Raw genomic sequence first — 21,571 nt, forward strand, 5'->3', positions numbered from 1 at the left:
GAGAAGGGGGTTCAGACTGTGTGGCATCAGGTCTGTTTGTGCCCAATACATTTTCGCACCCTACACGTTCGCACATTCACACTCTACTCATTCACGCCCAATTTTAATTCAAATTCAAGTTGAATAATTGGAAAATTATGGTTGTTGTTTTAAATTGCTTTGGTGTAAATACTGAATGTATTTATAGCTTGGTATGAGTAAAACATTGAAGATTTTAAAGGAAAAAACACAAAAGATAATTGTTTTTAACAGCTTGGTCCCATTGATCTGAAACAACGAAACAATAAAACATAGAAACCAAAATATAGCAATCCACTAATATAACCAAAACATGATAAAATTTATTCAACACCCAGAAACAAACATAGTCAGAATCTCACTTCATTTTGAAACAAGTCAATGAAACAAGTTATAGCAATACACTAACCAAAACATGATTAAGAGTTATTCAACACAAAACAAAACGTTGACAAAATACCACTTTATTTAGAAAGGATTATTCTTATTTTTAGCAATACCTTATCCAAAACATAATTAAGATTTATTCAACACAAAAAAAAAATTGCTGTCTCACTTTATTTTGAGACAATGACAACAATTATACTTATAAGAAAACACTTGCTTACATAGTTATTAAACACAAAACCAATTAAGATTGGGTGCGAACATGTAGGGTGTGAAAGTGAAAGGGGTGAAAATGAGTGGGTGCAAACGTGAATGGAAGCGAACGGACTCAGATTCAGACTATGTACCAGTGAGAAATATACAAGCCTTTCTACGGTATTTATTTGTACAATTCAGCTAGTCTTGACCTATTCATTTGTCTTAAAAAACCAGCCAGTTGTCACCTTCACTTCACACACACACACACATATACGAATATCAATTATATGCTTACGATGCATGTTGCATTGTTAAACTAATTACGGTATGTGAAAATCAAGACTTGCATAAAAACTATCCCAATATTAGAGACAGTGGCGTCATTTTTCTTCAGAGCTTTCAGCTCTTTGATTTGTATATTTGTAACAAAAATAATTATAGTGCACATTAAAGTTAAGGGGGTACTAGCTACAAGATGTATAAAAAATCTAAAGTAAGATTTTTTTGTTAAATCAATAATGAAAGTGAAATAGTGAAATAATAATTCACTTTTAGCAGTCATTATAGTTCAATTTTCTCAAATTAGGCGAAAAAACATTGATATTCTCTATTTCACTTGCAAGTGAATTAGCTGACCTCATTAAATCCGTATTCATGTGAACTTCAGTTTAACCCTAGCTAGAGATTGACAACGCATGCATCTTACGTGTACTGGTTATTTTTTTTTAAAGAAAAAGAATGTCAACAATGAAAGTGAAACTGCGATAAACCATTTGATTACTTATTCGATCCATATAAAATCATTCTTATACGGTTAAAAACAACAAGAAACATATATGTTTAATCTATAAAATAATATCAAACAGACCTATAAAAATCTAATTGCACGTGTTGGTTTAATCTATTCATATCTTTATTATGTTTACATCGCTTATATGGTCATTTGAGGTCAAATCGTTAGTTAATTAGATGGACTAAAACTCACACGAATCGAACCTACATATTCTCTACCCCATGCTCTGTAAACTGTTTCTTTTGGACTTTTGGTAGTTTGGATAAATGTTTTACATTGTTATAAATCATATATGAAAATTTGAGTCAAATCTGTGACCATGAATTTGACAGCTAGTGCCCCTTTAAAAAGAGGCAATGTGTATAGGCCTAAATTGACTATATTAAATTGAGAATGGAAATGGGGAATGTGTCAAAGAGACTACTTGACCAAAGAAACATGTCATTAATTTGTAAGCAGAGTTTATTTAAAGAAAAAATGCATCCACATCCACATTATAAATATCATACCAAATGAAGATAGGCTATAAGGGAGTTCTTATTCTTAAATTTTGATTTAAATATTACAGTGGTGTAAGCAGGGTAATTGTGATTCCTATGGAAGAAGAGGTCCACAGCCAAGAGATGGAAATTGGTCTGTTTGGTCCGTATGGGAACAGTGCTCTAGGACATGTGGAGGAGGGGTTAAAAAGAGGAATAGACTCTGCAGTAATCCTTTGTAAGTTTGGGAGATAAAAATTTGTGGATCTCAGTTGAAACTTATTTAGAAATTGGTATTTTTATTCATGCTGAACACTTTCATAACTTAAATCATTTTCATTAATTATGTTCAAAACCAAAAATACACTTTCAAAGGTATTTTAGAGTTAAGTAAAGATTTAGTTTGTAATTAAATATTGGATAGATGATTATAAATTTTACTGATACTTTCAGACCACAGTATGGAGGGAAACAGTGCCAGGGGAAATCAGAAATGTTCAAGCTTTGTAATCTTCAGGTAAGGTACACTCCTTGTGATGATATTTATAGGTTCATTTTATAGGACAGATATATTAAATACTTCAAGATATATGATTTTTCAACTCCTTCAATCAACCAATTAAATTTTCTTGATTTATTCTTGTGATATCTTGTTTCAGAGGTCTTTGGTTCAATCCACTATTTATGATTCCAAAGATTTGAATATTTAATTGATATTTACTGCTTCTCTGTTGTGGGTGGCATTATGGGTTCAGAATTACTAGTTTTCCCATAGTTGGAACAGGGTGTCCTGGTTAAGTGACAAAACATACAGAATGTTATTTTTTTCAACTAATGTGGATTCATTATTATTCATTGTAACGTTGCACACAATGTTCCTACAACGCGACGTTACACCACAACGACGTCAAAGAGAGTTTACTGAAACTTTTGACGTACATTTATTCAATTTGCGAGTTTCATTTGCTTTTTTTTATGTAGTTGGTTGATTCTAAATCTGTCTCTATTAATGTTGTGATGTCTATTTACCATGAATTTATGTATCACAAGTTGTGGGAATCGATTAAATAATTTTTACTCATAATTCACCTTAAAATGTTGTTTTGTCGTAATTAATGAACTTGAAGGAAGGGAAAATGGGTCAGAAGTATACGGTTTTCAATAAATGAATTATAACTAGTGTTGTCAACGGTTAACCGGTTAATCGGTCGAACGACCGAATACCGAATACCAAAAACGCTAACCGGTTAACCGGACTTTTTTCAATTTCGATAGATTTGATATAAATTTGTGTTGAAAATCAAATCATTAAATAGTTATGTTTTATTTAAAAATTGTCGACGTGGTAATTAGTATGACAGATCAATTGTCCAGTATATTGATTGCTATTGTTAATCCTAAAAGCATAAAATTAATTAGAGTTCGGGGTAGGATCTTAAAAAAACATAATTAGTAAACATGTTTTTTTAACACTAACTCTAAATTTAAATGTGCAACCTCCGCAGTGCAAGGGTTAGTCTTACTTTAAATTCAAAAACACACCCCATTATTTTCGGAGACAACCATAGAAAAGGAAAATAATCGGTTTCAGACATATGACATATTGAATTCTACGAGATGAAGATTGTTTTTTTTATTTTTTAATCTGAAGTTGGTACAAACGCTATAGTTGGATACGGCGTTTTTGATTATTTTAAAGTCAAACTTCGCCAGGAATCCTCACAGACAAACCTTATAATGCTAAAGGAAAAAATGAATTCTAAAAGCGTATTTATGACTGGGATGAAAGGTTGTCAAATTGACACTCATACCTCATCTTATATCTATGTGTAGGGTTCTATTGATCAGGCTTTCAAACACCAACTTAAATTACCGGTTAACCAGTTAATCGGTCGAACGATTATACGAGTAACCGGTTAGGCAAAAGTGTACGATTTGACAACACTAATTATAACAAAACTTTAATCGCAGGCTGCTAAAATTGTATGGTGCATATCATGTCATTGTAAATTTTTCATATCTTGATTCAACCCTTATACAAATATATCCAACACTCTGCAGGTAAATAAAAACATATTTACCCTTGTTTAATTTGAATTGAATTGTTTTAAAAATTTGCTTGACACATAACTTGTCGAAATACAACCAATAAATAAAATTATTATAACCCGATCTTGAAAATTATTTCCCAGTCATTTGAAGTTGCTGGCTTTTAAAATGTCCTGAATCGTCCGTATAATACGGGGTTGCATTAATTCAATGAAACTGTTTTTGTCGCTGTTTCCGATAAGTCGTTCAGTTACCTCCGTGTCATGCACAACATGCACCTTAGGGTTTTTTTTCGACGACTAGCAATTTGTTTTTATATTTCACTAAGCGATTCATTTTAAGTATTAGGAATATAAAATATAACAAATATTGCACATGTGACGTCGAAAACAAAAGCGTTTGTTTGTTTTTTTCGACGTTTGGACAAAATGGCTACTGTTTTGTAATGTTTCGTAGCATTTTATTCCTGTAAGACCCAAACATGCAGTTAATAAAGAAATAATCTAGACTTTATGTTCTTTTCGTGTATTTAACTTTTGTTTTGGTAAATTATAAAATAGTTATTAAAATATCAGCTAACAAACACGCATTAATTGCTTGGACAAATGAAATATCAACTTGGACAAAATGGCTACCGCTTGAAAAACGACTGTGTAGAGATGGTTTTATACAATCTACAATTTTTGAACTCACGAACAATGAGGCAAATGTTTGTTCTTTCGGTAGATGTTATAATTATCTCACATTTTTTAGACATTTTTAGCTATGTCTACTTATAAAACAACATTTTAGCCATTAAGTCAGCGAAAAACGTCATTGGACATTTTTCTTATTCCAGCTTAATATGCAGCCACCGAGTCAAACAAAATTCGACAAAAGAACGGCTTTAATTTAATCAAGAACTGACACACTTCGTTGCTTCTGCCAAGTTTCGGAAAGATCAGAGAAAAAGAATATGATCACTATACATAAGAGATAAAACAGTTGTTCAAAAATGTAACGTTGGACATCTGGTTTTTTTTCATATAGCTTTGTTGTTTTAATCCTCAAATATACTAGAATTACTAGGCATATGACCAAGAGCTATAAGAACATAAAGGAAAACATATACTGAATTAGTTTTTATAGTGGTTAGTGTTTGTTAACATTTTATATTGTTTTGCCGAGGAAATTTTGAAGATTCTGTTTTAAATCATAGGAGTTGTAGGAACAGTGTGCGTGACGTTTGTATAACAATTTTTATGGGTAGAGAGAAACCACAAATTAAATATGAATATATGCAGACTTTGCCAAAACCACAAATTAAAATATCCACAAAAATGTATTTTTCTTCAATCCACAAAAATTGGTACCTACAAAAATAAATGAATCCACAGTAATATGTTTTAGTACTTAGGGTTAATATTCATGCCACATTAGCATATTTTTTTTCTGATATGCATGGAAAATTGGCCCATGTCCTGGATAATAAATTCACCATTACAGCTTTCAACAGTAACCATCAAATTTAATTTATTATTTTCATAGGACTGTCCATATGGCAGCAAAGATTTTAGAGAAGAGCAGTGTGGCCATTTTAATAAACATAGATTTAGAGGATTTATGTATAAATGGATGCCTTATAAAAGGATATATGATGGTAATATATTTGTTAAGATGAGATGTACTTGGGTGAGGTTTCTTCTTTACTCTCATCAAGTAATATTCCTTACATTGGTTAATAGAAACAATAAGATGTTGTATCAGTGCCAATGAGACAACTCTCCATCCATGTCACAATGTGTAAAAAGTAAACCATTGTAAGTGAAACATGAAAAAGTTTTAAAAAGAAAATTTATATTATTCAGTATAACCCGTGTTATCCGACACACCGTGGGACCAGAAAAAAAAGATGAATTAAGCAGCCAGGGTGTGGGATTACTCAGGTTTTGTCGGCAAGGATAGGCATATTTTGGGACCATGAAAATGTTTCGGTTAAAGCAGGATGTTTGAATACTAAGGTGATGGATTAGGCAGGTTACACTGTAATTGTATTTGTCTGATCAAAATAATGTGTCTCATGATTCTTTTGAAAATTTTCTGCTCATATCTTCTTCAATATTTAGATTTTGATATTTTGAAGTTTCAACAAGGTGGAACAACTCATTGATCAGTATCTGTTATCTTGTTATAGAACATGACCAGTGTAAGTTGTACTGCCAGGCTGATGGATTTAACTTCTATTATGCCTTATCTAAACAAGTAGAAGATGGGACCAGATGTAATGACTACAGTGATAATATCTGTGTACAAGGGAAATGTAAGGTATAATGATTATCTGTTGTAGAAAGGAAACAATGTAAGGTCAATGTTTTTTTTCATCAGATTACCTTCAATAGATTAAACTTACATTTTGCTGCAAACACAAGACCCTTTTAACCCTAGTCTCAAGTAAAAATAATACATTTTCGTGCCACCTCTTGGAGCGGGCATTAATTTTTTACACTTATCTATCTGTAAGTATGGCCCATAATTAGTTTCAGTTTTCTAACTTGACTTTGCCTGAATCAAATGCTATGAAACTTTAACACAATGCTTACTATAACCAAATACAGATTAATGGGTTTGAGTTATGTCCCTTTATAAATGGAAAAATTGCTAATTTTGCCATTTAACGGTACACACTTTTTTAGTTTGCCTAAACCAAATATTATAACACTTTATAAAATCAAACACAGATCAAGATAAAATTTGAGTGGTGTCCCTTACATTGACTTATGTCCCTATAGTGGGGGAAAATTGATGGGTTTGTCATACATTTACAAGTAAGGAATTTGTGTCCCATAGACTTATTCTTCTTTTATTTTCTAAGTTTTTCAGGAATCATAAATGACTATAATGTCACCATTCATATTTACTTACATCTCAATCTTTTGTAATCTTGAGTCTTCAACAGAAGTTTTCACTATAAAATGTGCATGTCTTTATGTAAAAATTAATGCTAGAAAGTTTTTAATAAACACTTTTTTGTTTAAGCTAGTGCTTGTCCTCAATTATAAAATTGAATGCTACAAGACAAAGTATGTTTTAAGTTGTCTTAAAAACATGTCAGAAAATAAAATAGAACTTTTTGTGTCCCAAGTTTTATTCTAAAGTGTCCAAAATAGGTCAAAATAAGAGATTAAGACAAAATTTTGACAAAATTAGTCAGATTTCAAACACATTTAGGGCTAGGAAACAAAGAGAGCAGACTTCAACACACTAAATAATTGAGTTAAACATGCAATATGTCATCAAAAACATTGTGTTAAAAATCTTTTTTATCAACGTATGCGCTCTATGTTTCCTGTCCAATAATCAATGCAAAATTTACCAATATTTTTCAAATAAAAATGAATACTGTTTGTGACGTCACCAGTAGAACGCAGGAATGTTGATTTTCAACAAAGAGGCTCATTTCCTATCAAGTCAATGTATTAGCTATGATTAATTGTCATATTGCTCAATAAATTGTAATTTGAAATTGAAGGTGAAAAGGGCCCTTATCCAACCTACTCCTTTGAATGTAATCGGGTTGATGGCATACATACAATTAACAAACTAATGGCAACACATTAAACATCATAAAAATGATAAAAGAACAAAGCATATCACACATAATTATATAGTAATTATGCCGTTGTTGAGTTCACTCTCCTCAGTGATTAGTGACACCAGCTCTACAATGTAGGCCTAGGTCTTTGTCACTTAGACTCTATAATTCTAATGTATAAGAATAAGGTTTTAATATGACAAGCGTTAGGAATCAGAAAACCTTAACATGCACTCTATAATGTAACTCCATAAAGAATTTGATACTACACTATTTACCTTGGCTGATAATCAAAGGTGAATAATTAAAACCTCCTCTCTAGAAAGGGGCTTTCATTTCAATCACCTGATCTGTCCATTCTTCCAAGAAATATTTTCAACATGTTTGACTTATAAACAACTGAACAGAATGACTTCATATCTATCAAACATATATAGCCTGTTTTCTGATATTTTGAGATGCGAGTGGAAGTATGCTTGATACAACTTCAGGTGCATTCTTGGTTTAGCCTTTTCTCTTCCATTTGAATTGGTTAATTGTAGAGTGATAGATTATGATATTTATATTTCAGACTGTTGGTTGTGACCTGGTGGTTGATTCTACAGCTAGGAAGGATGTTTGTGGTGTATGTATGGGAGATGATTCTACATGTCGTAAAGTGACAGGAAGATTTGACAGACAGCCTCCTACTAACAGTAAGTCTCAATGCTTGGAACATGATTTTGGTTAAGTAATATCTTAATAACAATATTTTTATTGTTTAAAAAAAGTAGAGAATATGTTATTTCTAAGTCAAAGTAATTAAACTGCCTCAGCTGTCTTTTGTTACCAGACTTGCTACAAGTGTGGAAGTTAGGGGTTGGAGACTTGAAAATTGGTATTTGCTTGCTTCTCTGCCAAATGAATAGCATTGAGGAGATTGAGTAAAGATGTTCTCATCCTGTCCCAGAAATATATGACAATTCTTTTTTTTAGCTTATTTTCCCATAATGGTCCTACCAAGAGGAGCTAGAACTATACAGATTGCTGAAGAAGCCTTATCACGTAATTATCTAGCTGTCCGGGACATATACGGGAAATACTACCTGAATGGAAATTGGCATCTGAACTCTAATGGAGCATACGCCATTGCTGGAGCTAAGTTTATATACAAGAGAAGTTATATAGAACCTGAAATCCTCCAATCAGACGGACCATTGTTGGAGGATGTAGTATTAGAGGTATGAGTTAATGTAGAGTTAGAAGTAAAAGTTGATGTATTCAGAATAAAAAGTAAGAGTTAATGTTGAAAAAGAGTAATGAGTAAATGTTGAATAAAGGTGGAGGAATTTTTTACAATTGATTTGAATTTGAATATTAAGAACTAATATATTTTAATACCCACATTAGTCTTAGGTTTTTCCAGGAAAAAATGTATGGGAGAGTTGAACAACACATATTATTTTCTGTTGATGACAGGTCTGGTCGCTTATTGATTCTGTTACAATTAAAAAATATGGGTGGAAGCCTATGAAAAATGTTGTCAGACCCCCTCTTGTACGTTTGTTACATGAATAGCCCTGATTCAAACTGATGAATTTGCTTTCACTCATCAAAGTTTCAGTCCTATTTAATTTTGTAGATACTAACACAAGGCAAGAACCCAGGTGTTACATACCAATATACTTTACCTAAAACAGATGACAGACCAAGGAGATATAACTTTACATGGACGGTCAAATTGTCTACTTGTAGTGAGCAGTGTGCTGGAGGTAAAGAGATATAATGATATTAAACCATACAGCATAAATTATTTTATTCATATTAGGAAGATTTGTTTTCATCATGATACATCTAGCTACCAGAAAAAATATCAACTGAAAGAAAAGACACTATTTCCTTTGTTTGTATGTAAAATTTTACATTTCAAACAGTTAATGGTATACATCAATATAATGTAACGGAGTTAAATTGCAAGGAGTACCCAAATTGCACCTATTTAGCCAAAATGACACTATTTCCTTTGTTTGTATGTAAAATTTTACATTTCAAACAGTTAATGGTATAAATCAATATAATGTAACGGAGTTAAATTGCAAGGAGTACCCAAATTGCACCTATTTAGCCAAAATAGCAGTGGAAATCTTACAAGATTTTCTAGAGACTTAATAAGTTGTATGTTTATGATCAGATAGTATGCACGTCTTTCAACATAGGTAAAAATATTTAGATATACACAAAATGTTTACAGTATTTATCAACAGATGAAGTGTTTACTGAAAAAGCAAAATGTACTGAAACATCGCATGATGATGCGACGTCATCAAAACGTCATCTTTTTAAAATTAGCAAATACAATATGTTTCAAGTATCCATTTCTTAAAAAAAGAAGAGTAAGCATGGGCAAATATCCAATTGTTCTAAATATTTGAAAAATATAAACAAAAGCTCTGTTATTCGACTTTTGACAATGCATATTTAAGCATGGATGCAATTTGGGTACTCCTCATTTCAGAATAATTGATGGTGTGGAGGTTAGTTAAGACCAATTTTTCTATGATTCCATATGAATTGAAAATCAAATTGGTGTACCTATATAATTGAGAAGGATACGGCTACTAAATAAACACAAAATGGAAATGTTTGTTTTGATCATAAAAAAACGTAGTTGAAAGAACTGTCAAAATAGGTGCAATTTGGGTACCGTCACGTTAACCACTTTAAAGAACAAAAGATATGCACAGGTGACATTATCATCAAATTTCAAAATTGTGTTTTTGAAACATGTTTCAGGTATACAGAAATCCTCAGCCCACTGTTACCGTGGTGATGGAGAAGAGGTTAACCCACATGTTTGTGAACAGAGCTCTCGTCCTAGAACTGGTATATCATCATGTAATACCAGACCTTGTCAGCCAAGGTACATGCTCAAATCTTATGTGTCTTTGACTTTTTATATTTTTGTCAGTAAACTTGTCTTTAGATATACAGCTATATATAGCTAGTTACTGCAGTTAATGTAAGTTCAATAAATCTATGTTTTATACTATCATATTGTGTGACAGGATTTGGGGTTATTTGTAAAATTTGTAAAAATAATAAGGTTTAACTTAGCTGCAAAGTTGTAGCTGAGTCCCCAAGTTATTAATTAATTAAATTTTATTCTCGATATGATCATGTATATTTAATGTATTCCAAAGTATCTTTTACTTGTATCATATACCGATTATTCACATCATTTACTTGTATTTGTTTTTACTATGTCTTATTCGTAAAATATCAATAGTATGACTATGCCATATGTCAATCACTTATATATTGTAAAAATGTATGTATGTATGTATGCACTGTAGCTTGAACACCAAAAAGATCAATAAAAAAATAAAAAAAAGAGTCCCCATTATAATTATACTGCATGCATTTTTTGAATGAAGACTAGGTAGACTTTAATGCCCCCCAAAAAAAACATTCAAATGTATGGTTTGATTTATTTTTAATAACCTCCTTAAGTAGAAATATAAATTTCCCTAACAAGACAAAAACTGAATATATTCTAGTATGTATATCTATGAATGTATTTCAGTATAGAAACAAACAAAAAAGAGGAAATGTGCACACCACATATTTTTTATTAAAAAGGTTATTCAAAAAATAGATTAGGGTACACGTGAACAGAACAAAATACCAGACTGCTATAGAGGTATATTCTAAATAAGCTAAAAGAGAGAAGTAAAAGTTTTGAGAATAATTTAAAAATATTATTAACTTGAAAAGAATATTTAGTGGGAAACTTTCCAAAAGTATAGGAAATTGTTGAATCATTGAATAAGATGAAATGAAATAATATTTTTAGGAAAATAAAACACTTGTTTTGTTATTTTTACAGTTGGTTTTCTGGTCCTTGGACCGAGTGCACTAGAACTTGTGGAGGTGGTAAACAGAAAAGACGTGTTTACTGTAGCCAGAAATTATCTCTCACTAAAGAAAGGCGAGTGAGACGTAATAGATGTAGCCATCTTAAGAAACCAGCTAGAAAAATACCATGCAACACCCAGGAATGTCCACCTTCATGGCATGCCAAAGCATGGTCAGAGGTAATGATATACAATATATGAAAGGTGTAGTCTTCTTGAAAGATATAACAGAAAATTAAAGTGATGAGATATATTTTATCTTTATATATAAGAAAACAATTGTTTTTTAATTTCTTCCTACAAAATGTAAAAAACATTTGTTCTCCTATTCTTCTTCCCTAATTGACCTTTCTCCATGAAATAACAAAAAATATATTGATAAACAAATTCTATTGCATATGGTGGATTGGTTATTATTCATTGCATGCCAACTTTCATAGATTTACCTGAGAATAGGGAACCTTGAATTGAAAATTTCCAGAAATTGTCAAAACCATGAAATCAAATATCTAAGAGTGGAAATACAAGTTTTCTTGAATCCACAAAAAATAAGTGAAACAACAGTATGCTGTTTTACAATAACAAATTTAATGTTGAAATAGTAGACATAAAGTCTTCAGAAATTAAAAAAAACTGTACATGGTACTTAGGCGTTCCAAATGTAAAATTGATTTTATCCTTCAATTATAGTGTACTGTAACTTGCGGATCTGGAAGAAAGGTTAGAGAGGTGACATGTCTCAGTCATACAACACGTGGATCTGTCTTATTACCAAACAGTATGTGTGATCACCACCCTGCTATGGACAGGGTGACCAGTTGCCAGATGCCGACATGTCCACCTGTAGTAACATACCAATGGAGTGTTTCCTCTTGGACACAGGTATTTATTAAAATCTGTTTGAAACATTAACTTAAATGAAATCCTGATATGGTACAGTGCATGTTTACTGTGGATTTATTATACCCCCGCTTTAAAAAAGGGGGGCTATACTGTTTTACCTTTGTCTGTCAGTCCGTCCGTCAGTCAGTCCGTCCCATGAAACTTTCGTCACATTTTTCTCAGCAACTACACGTCCACTCTTTCTGTAATTTGGTATCAACATTTAAATATGTCAGCCATACCGTGTGATGCATTTTCAGATTCATCATTCATCGACTTCCTGTTTACTGAACACTTGTATGATTTTACACATGATAGCCAAGTTGAAAATTTTCGTCACATTTTTCTCAGGAACTACAATACAAGGATTTCTGAAATTTGGTTTCAGGGTTTATCTAAGTCCGCTATACCGTGTGATGCGTTTTCAGATTGATCACTCGACACTTCCTGTTTACCGAACACTTGTATTATTTTACACATGATAGCCAAGTTGAAAATTTTCGTCACATTTTTCTCAGGAACTACAATACAAGGATTTCTGAAATTTGGTTTCAGGATTTATATAAGTCAGCTATACCGTGTGATGCATTTTCAGATTCATCACTCAGCAACTTCCTGTTTACCGAACACTTGCATATTTTTACACTATTAATATTATCCACTTGCGGCGGGGGTATCATCAGTGAGCAGTAGCTCACAGTTTTACTTGTTATACCCCCGCTCTAAAAAAGGGGGGTATACTGTTTTACCTCTGTCTGTCCTTCCGTCAGTCAGTCAGTTAGTCCTTCCCATGAATATTTTTCGTCGCATTTTTCTCAGGAACTACAATACAAGGATTTCTGAAATTTGGTTTCAGGGTTTATCTAAGTCAGCTATACTGTGTGATGCGTTTTCAGATTGATCACTTGTCAACTTCCTGTATACCGAACACTTGTATGATTATACACATGATAGCCAAGTTGAAAATTTTCGTCTCATTTCTCAGGAACTACAATACAAGGATTTCTGAAATTTTGGTTTCAGGATTTATATAAGTCAGCTATACGGTGTGATGCGTTTTCAGATTAATCACTTGACAACTTCCTGTTTACTGAACACTTGTATGATTTTACACATGATAGCCAAGTTGAAAATTTTCGTCACATTTTTCTCAGGAACTACAATACAAGGATTTCTGAAATTTGGTTTCAGGATTAATATAAAAGTCAGCTAAACCGTGTGATGCGTTTTCAGATTCATCACTCGACAACTTCCTGTTTACCGAACACTTGCATATTTTTACACTATTTATATTATACACTTGCGGCGGGGGTATCATCAGTGAGCAGTAGCTCTCAGTTTCACTTGCTTATTTTCCTGGGCACAATATTTGTGGATTAAGGAAAACTTTAATTTCGTAGTTTTTGCTGAGGCTAGCATACCAGCCTTTAGTAAACTTTTTTATTCTTTGAACATCTCATTTCATGGTTCACCTGTGTGCATGAAATCCACGAAAAATTGGTATCCAACCAATAATAATGAATCCACAGTATATACACTTCTGTCAGCTTAAATATATACTCTTTATTCCCTACCTTGGACCAATTTCTTGATTTCCCTCCAAAGAACAAGTACAAGCCAGGAAACATTAAATATCAACCTTGTCTGTATGTATGTCCCAAAATTGGATTCTGTACTTTTAACTTTAGTTTTCCTCAACTAAATGTTATGAAACTCATACACAATGCTGATAACTATATAGCACAGCTTAAGATCGAAATTGGGAGGTGGCATTTTTACTGTTCGAAAATTATCTCCCTTATATCATACAGGAGCATTATCTGTATCTCATTGACTCATTCTCCTTATATTTTAAGTTGACCAAGAAAACCTGGTTTTATAAAAGAGTTGGAGTATCTCCCCTAGACTAGTTGTCAGTTTTGCAACCTAGCATTTCTAAGAATATCTTTCAACTTCAAATTTTGAAGATTTTATTTTTAAACTATTCATGAGTGATGGTTCTTAATTGGTTTAATATGCAGTTTTATGTCATTTTAAGTGGGATAATATGAGATTTTATCTAATCTTAATCTGTTGTTACTGAAAACTAAATTAAGGTTAATCTTGATTTTAACTATTTTCATTGATGCAGTTGAGGAGTTTTAAGAGTCTTGTTTGAATTACAGTAAACAAAAACATTACAGTGTATTTCCATACAGTAACTTCAAAATTGTTTAATCATTTCTTTACAAAATTCTTATATGTTGCTTCTGAAGGCATATTTAGAGTTGAATATGAAAAATTTTCAAATATGCTGTACAGGAGTTATGGCACTTGGTTGATTTACAATAATACTAATAAATATAAGAGACCATTAAGAAACCCTTACTTTAATTATACTCAATACAAAAATGTATTTAGAACAATTCATAAGTACATGTTAATGAATAATTCCTTGAATAAGCTTAAATTGCAAGCAATGGATGAATTCAATACCTTCATGCGATTGATGTCAATTTTTTTGGATAAAAAATTAGATATGACATTGTCGCAATGGAATGAAATGAATTCAATCTTAAATGTTTATACAGCATCCTAAATCTTTAGTTAGTTTAAATGATTTATATTATTTATATTGTAGTGCTCAACAACATGTGATTATGGTACAAGAAGAAGAGAAATGATATGTAATCGACAGATAGAAAACAGTGCAGAAATCCAGACAATTCGACCTGAGTATTGTCAGAATATACCTCGACCTGTTCAGCAACTGTCAGACAGATGTATCATTCAGGAGTGTACCAAAACAAAGCCATATTGGTACACCTCACCTCTATCTCAGGTATATACAATTGTACCAAAACAAAGCCATATTGGTACACCTCCCCTCTATCTCAGGTATATACAATTGTACCAAAACAAAGCCATATTGGTACACCTCCCCTCTATCTCAGGTATATACAATTGTACCAAAACATTTATTACAGCATGTATCCTCTGACAATCCTTTTCTGCGTTTAAAACAAATAAACTTAAACTCTATTTGTTTCTTTTAAAATTATAATCTTATAACGGTGCGCAAAATCAAAGCCAAATTGCTACAATTTTCTTCTATTTTGTAAATAGTTTTTACAGAATTTTACCTGATCAGGTCAATATGGTGCATGCCACCTCTAACAATTTCAATTGGCTGTTATACTGTAAACCAATCGTCAGGAACATGTGAAAGTTGGATCTTTCCCTTTTAAACTTTATCCTGGAAATAAGATAAACGCGAAATTAAGGGGGGCTCCTGGGTATACATCTTTTTTTTTTTTCTAATATAGGATTTCGCTATATTTTTTTTTATAAATAAACTTTATCATATACTTAAAAGAAAAATGAAACAAAAAAATGGGGTCACCGTTCAGTTAACTCACAATCTGCCTCCGGAAGAAGCATACATTTTTGTTAATGTCCTTTTTTTCTATTGAGCTAATAGGACAAATAGAGGTAATATCAAAATAAAAAAATAACCTGATTACAGAAATTGCTTAAATTTTACAATTATTTAGTTTATGTACAGCTTATTTGAAAACAATAATACAAAATATAGGTCACCGATGAGTTAAAAAAGATATTTTGAATTTAATGCTAAAAAATGACATTTTTGCACCTAAGGGAGATAATTTGGAGCTTTTTCAATGATATAAAGTGATCTGGGGCCAAACCAAAAATGGAATAATTGGGGTTCTTTGATATGCCGAATCTAACTGTGTTTGTAGATTCTTAATTTTTGGTTCCGTTTTCAAATTGGTCTACATTAGGGTCCAAAGGGTCCAAAATTAAACTTAGTTTGATTTTAACAAAAATTGAATCCTTGGGGTTCTTTGATATGCTGAATCTAAAAATGTACTTAGATTTTTTATTATTGGCCCAGTTTTAAAACTTAGTTTGATTTTAACAAAAATTGAATCCTTGGGGTTCTTTGATATACTGATTCTAAACATGTACTTGGATTTTTTATTATTGGTCCAGTTTTCAAGTTGGTCCAGATCAGGGTCCAAAATTAAACTTTGTTTGATTTAATCAAAAAATAAATAATTGGGGTTTTTGGATATGCCAAATCTAACTGTGTTAGTAGATTCTTAATTTTTGGTCCCGTTTTCAAATTGGTCTACATTAGGGTCCAAAGGGTCCAAAATTACACTTAGTTTGATTTTAACAAAAATTGAATTCTTGGGGTTCTTTGATATACTGATTCTAAATATGTACTTGGATTTTTGATTATGGGCAAAGTTTTCAATTTGGTCCAAATCAGGATTCAAAATTATTATATTAAGTATTGTGCAATAGCAAGAAATTTTCAATTGCACAGTATTGTGCAATAGCAAGAAATTTTCAATTGCACAGTATTGTGCAATAGCAAGAAATTTTCAATTGCACAGTATTGTTCAATAGCAAGAAATCTTCAATTGGCAGTATTGCGCAATAGGAAGAAATATCTAATTGCATAATATTGTGCAATAGCAATCAATTTTCAATTGGAGTTATCTTTCTTTGTCCAGAATAGATATTTGTGCAATAGCAAGATATTTTCAATATTTCTTGAAAATTTGAGTTATCTCAACTTAAATCATTGTTTTATACACTATACAATGTATTTTCACTTTTACTTCCAACTGATAAATTAAAACAATCTTTACCATTCAGTGATAACAAGCACTTTTTTTTAATATTTGAAGATGTATTTAAATGAGCAGTTATTTTTGCAAACTCCATTAGAAATTTGAATTGAGGTCAGTTTTGGAATAAGAGAAAGGGGGATGTGAAATCAAAATTTTTTTTTTGGGGGGGGGTCAATTTTTTTTCAGATTTCATAAATTAAAAGAAAATTTCTTCAAACATTTTTTTGAGAGGATTAATATTCAACAGCATCGTGAATTCCTCAAAGGCAAAATTTTTTTTTAAGTTCAGTAATTATACCACATTCATTCTGTGTCAGAAACCTATGCTGTGTCAACTATTTAATCACAATCCAAATTTAGAGCTGAATCCAGCTTGAATGTTGTGTCCATACTTTCCACAACCCTTTAGGGTTCAACCTCTGCTGTCGTGTAAAGCTGCGCCCTGCGGAGCATCTGGTTATACCATATCATAAAGTAATAACTAATAGTGTAATAAATAAAATTTGTAATGAAAAAATAAAGGTTTAATTTTTTGCTGAAATTTTTGTACCCATGAGCCACCTTAAATAGCCGTGTAGTGGTCAAAAAGGGTAAAACCCGAAATAAAGTATCCGCGAAAATAAGTTGGTTTACAGTAAATGGCAGCCATATTCATACACCTGTTAGGGTTCTAACTTGATAGTAATCTGGTTCTATTCTCATGTGTGATAATGTTATAATAACTTTCTAGTAAGAAACATGCTCTCCTACTGCATCTTTTACAGTTTGAGGAACACTGTCTGTTTTTGCATTCTCTAGTAATCTGTCATTTAAATGATTAAAAAGAATAAACAAAGTCAGGTAATTTTAAACAACAATCAAACTAAGCAAATACTTCTAAAAGCATAAAAATATAGTATATATACCAATACACATAATTAACAGCGCCTGGTGATGTTTGATAGCCTGACCGGTTTCGGTCCATAAAGGACCTTCATCAGAGGCAGAATGGTGGATTAATGTTTGCACCCTATTTATATAGATATGGTAACCGGCGGTTGAGTTAACCGGTGAAAAATCCCAGTGGGATTTTCCATAGTTACAATTATCTATATTTAGCTAATGTTCATGTTACAGTAAACTTTTTGACATGTTACGGTAAACATTTTTACACTATCTAACTGAAATTTTGTTGTAAAACTAAACAAATACTTCTAGTTTCCAAGCTTGGTAAATTCATTGTAAAGTCTTCACAGCTATCTAACTGAAATGTTTGTTGTATTGCAGTGTTCTGTCAGTTGCGGAAGTGGCAGTCAGACCAGACTGGTTCACTGTTTAGATGAACTTACTCAGGAATTATCTACAGGATGTGATCGGGGTAGGAAACCAGATTCTCAAAACATCTGTGTTAAACCTGAATGTCCAAAGCCAGGTATATATATTAATCTTAAAGAATAAATTGCAAGTAGTTGAGAAATTTTAGGACATAAAGATTGTATGAAACTTACGATTATAATTTTATTGGAGCAGAATAGTAAAATGAACAAATTACACCACATATTTAACATGTTTAAGAAAAGGATTGTTTTGCACTATATCAATACAGTACATTCCGGTTATTTGCATAGCCTATTTGTCAGACGAAATTATGCAATAAAGCGGAGTATGCTTATATCCGAAATGACAAATTACGGAGTCAAATGACATCGATAGTGCAGATCAGCAAAGAAGAAAGATGTTCGTCCATAGTCCACTTACAACATAATGAATGCTTATTTATTCTAATAAAAGTTATATGTCTACTGTCATACATTTTATTTCATTGTGTATTCTTTCAATAAAGTTTATAAACACATTTTGTTTTTGTTTATTTATGTACCGACTTTTCCTTTACCTGAGATACGATAATAAAATTGTTCTAAAAATAGATTTGTTTCTATGACCCGGATGTACAAATTAAATTGTTACGCTTTGTTTAAAACAAACTGTTTAACAATACTACACAGTCTATAATCAATGTACACAATAATTGTGTAATGAACTGCCTTTGATATTCAGTATTTACCAATTACACAGTGATGTGACACTGTTACTTTAACACCGCTAGTTTCGTTTATGCAAAGCAGTTAACAGGTGATGGGGCCATGCACGGGTTATTTGCTGGACACGAGTGTTGAAAGTGAGAAAATATAATAATCAGAAGTTAATTTTCTTTTAGAAAAATATTAAAAAGGAAAGATTGATGTATAAAATTCTTCAACCATATATAAATGCCCTGTAATATTTAACATAAATGTAGATCACCCAAGCTGAATTACGAAATTACACATTGGATAATGATCGATAATTAGCAGGCGTTAATGTTTTAAAAAATCACCCAAAATATAATCTATGAACACTGTTTGAAATCCAATCAATAATTAACACCTTTTGAGATAGAAGATCATAGAATGGTTGTGTTTTTACAACAATCAGCTGATTGACATTTTTATGACCTCGAGGCTTAAAATAGAATATGGGAAACTTTACCTGTGTACACATCGAGGCCTTTTCTATAATCATATAAACACGAAAGATACTGTTTTAAAACTTTATTTGAATAACACACAAGTAAATGTGAAATAATAATGAAAATTATGATGCATTCAAGAAAAATATACTTACCAAATTGCCGTTTCCGGTCAAAAATCTCGTCAGTTTTAACTGAGCATATCTAGCTGGCGATTATTTTCTATGCAATAAACCGAAATGCCACTTGTAAGGCTATGCATATAACCGGACAATTTAACATTAGGTGAATGGGAAATGGTTTTGTGCAGGAGAAAAGTATGCAATTAACCGAATTATGCTATTAAGCGGTATGCAATTAAGTGGAATCGACTGTAGTACCAGGATTATAATTTTATACGCCAGACGCGCGTTTCGTCTACATAAGACTCATCAGTGACGCTCAGATCAAAATAGTTAAAAAGCCAAACAAATACAAAGTTGAAGAGCATTGAGAACCCAAAATTCCAAAAAAGTTTTGCCAAATAGGGCTAAGGTAATCTACTCCTGGGGTAAGAAAATCCTTAGTTTTTCGAAAAATTCAAAGTTTTATAAAAAGAAAATTTATAATATGACCATATAATTGATATTCATGTCAACACCCAAGTGCTGACTACTGGGCTGGTGATACCCTCGGGGACGAAACGTTAAACCATCTTTCAGCTTGCAATTTTCCCATGACCATCCAAATGTATTTGAGTTATCTTTCTTGCTCTATTAGCATTCAATTGTTTTATTGCATGAAGTGACATTTTTTAAGGTCATAACAAATGTGTTTTATTTTCAAAATAAACTTTTGGGATGTCAGCATTTTGCAAAATTGTTATGTCTGTATTCTAATAATCATATTTGTAAAGTTCAACTTCCAACTGCAATTACATCAACTTCATATGTATATATGTTTGTTCATGCATTAATTATATTTGTTGTTAAATTTATTACACCTCATGTGAGGCCTTTAGTGAAATAAAAAGTTTCAAAGCTTCAAGTCTGTATGGATAAGTTACAAGACTTTTTGGAATTGTCTTTTAATAAACTGTTGTTTTTTAATGGGGTAGATAATTTTTGTTGTTTCTTAAAGGGGTAGATAATCTTTAGCACTATCTCACAGTTCTTCTTTAATATTTCAGATCCAAGGTGCACAGACCAATTCAAATGGTGCTTTTTAGTTCCAAAACATGGAATATGTCATCACAGATTTTATGGATCAAAATGTTGTCGTTCCTGCAGTGGATTCTTCACTGGATAATGATTACTGTGTCCAATATTCAGGGAACCAGTTTGTGGTCTCCAATATTCAGGGATACTCCGATTTAGCATTTGAAACTAATTACAAGAGTTTTATGGAAAAGACATGAAAAGAAAATGATTTTGTATATGATTTTTGTTTTGACAGACCATTGAAATGTATAGGATATTTACATTTACTAATTACCTAGTAATATTTATCATAAATTGCATCTTTTTTTCATTTCACATGACAATCTTTTACAAAATGTTTATTTATTTGTCATTTTGTTTCAGTAACCAAAGGGTACCAGCAAACGTAAACATGTATTTTACATTTAATATGTGTATATTTGATATTGTATTTTATTGATGCTGTATTTTTAACCAATCAAAATGTCCTGTATACAGCTTTGTATTTATTTATATTTGTTAAAATGTTTTTTTGAGGGATTTTTTTTAATAGCTGTATCTGAGATTTAAATCACAAGAAATGATTGTAAATAGCTGAATATATTAACCTATTTTAAAGTATCAGTCCTCTATGATATGATCATATCTGGATACATTATATATTTAGGAATACCATGCTAAAATTTTATAGTTAGGCATACCATGCTAAAATGTTATCTATGTTTTGCAATCAGCATTCTGCAAACTTTTATCCTTACTTGAAACAGAAAGCAGCATGTTTAAAAAGTATATATTCATGTAAACTGAATATTATTGAGTAGGGAAGGGAGGGTTTTTTGGACACTTTCCATGTTTCATTTTAGCTTTTATTTTTCACTGAATGTTTGCTAATAATTAAGTGCCAGTCTTTATAAGAATCATGTTATATGGAAAAAAATTCTAAACAAGACAGAAAAAAAAACCACCAACCTAATTAAGTTGCTGTCATC

General features: G+C 31.6%; 1 protein-coding gene across 1 annotated transcript in view; it reads left to right on the top strand.

The window, feature by feature from the left end:
* LOC134722936 (A disintegrin and metalloproteinase with thrombospondin motifs 16-like) overlaps positions 1–21,351 on the top strand; it is an 82,304-nt gene extending 60,953 nt beyond the window's left edge. Inside the window, exons 12-24 of the mRNA XM_063586570.1 lie at positions 1,965–2,113; positions 2,329–2,392; positions 5,452–5,563; positions 6,098–6,228; positions 8,067–8,190; positions 8,471–8,715; positions 9,117–9,246; positions 10,268–10,394; positions 11,361–11,568; positions 12,079–12,270; positions 14,891–15,181; positions 18,183–18,327; positions 20,573–21,351. Of these exons, the coding sequence (XP_063442640.1) occupies positions 1,965–2,113; positions 2,329–2,392; positions 5,452–5,563; positions 6,098–6,228; positions 8,067–8,190; positions 8,471–8,715; positions 9,117–9,246; positions 10,268–10,394; positions 11,361–11,568; positions 12,079–12,270; positions 14,891–15,181; positions 18,183–18,327; positions 20,573–20,691 (2,037 nt within the window). The 3' untranslated portion in view covers positions 20,692–21,351. The remainder of the gene's footprint in view (positions 1–1,964; positions 2,114–2,328; positions 2,393–5,451; positions 5,564–6,097; positions 6,229–8,066; positions 8,191–8,470; positions 8,716–9,116; positions 9,247–10,267; positions 10,395–11,360; positions 11,569–12,078; positions 12,271–14,890; positions 15,182–18,182; positions 18,328–20,572) is intronic.
* The last annotated feature ends 220 nt before the right edge of the window (positions 21,352–21,571 follow it).

Source organism: Mytilus trossulus, chromosome 6 (assembly GCF_036588685.1).
Source record: "Mytilus trossulus isolate FHL-02 chromosome 6, PNRI_Mtr1.1.1.hap1, whole genome shotgun sequence".
Taxonomy (NCBI): domain Eukaryota; kingdom Metazoa; phylum Mollusca; class Bivalvia; order Mytilida; family Mytilidae; genus Mytilus; species Mytilus trossulus.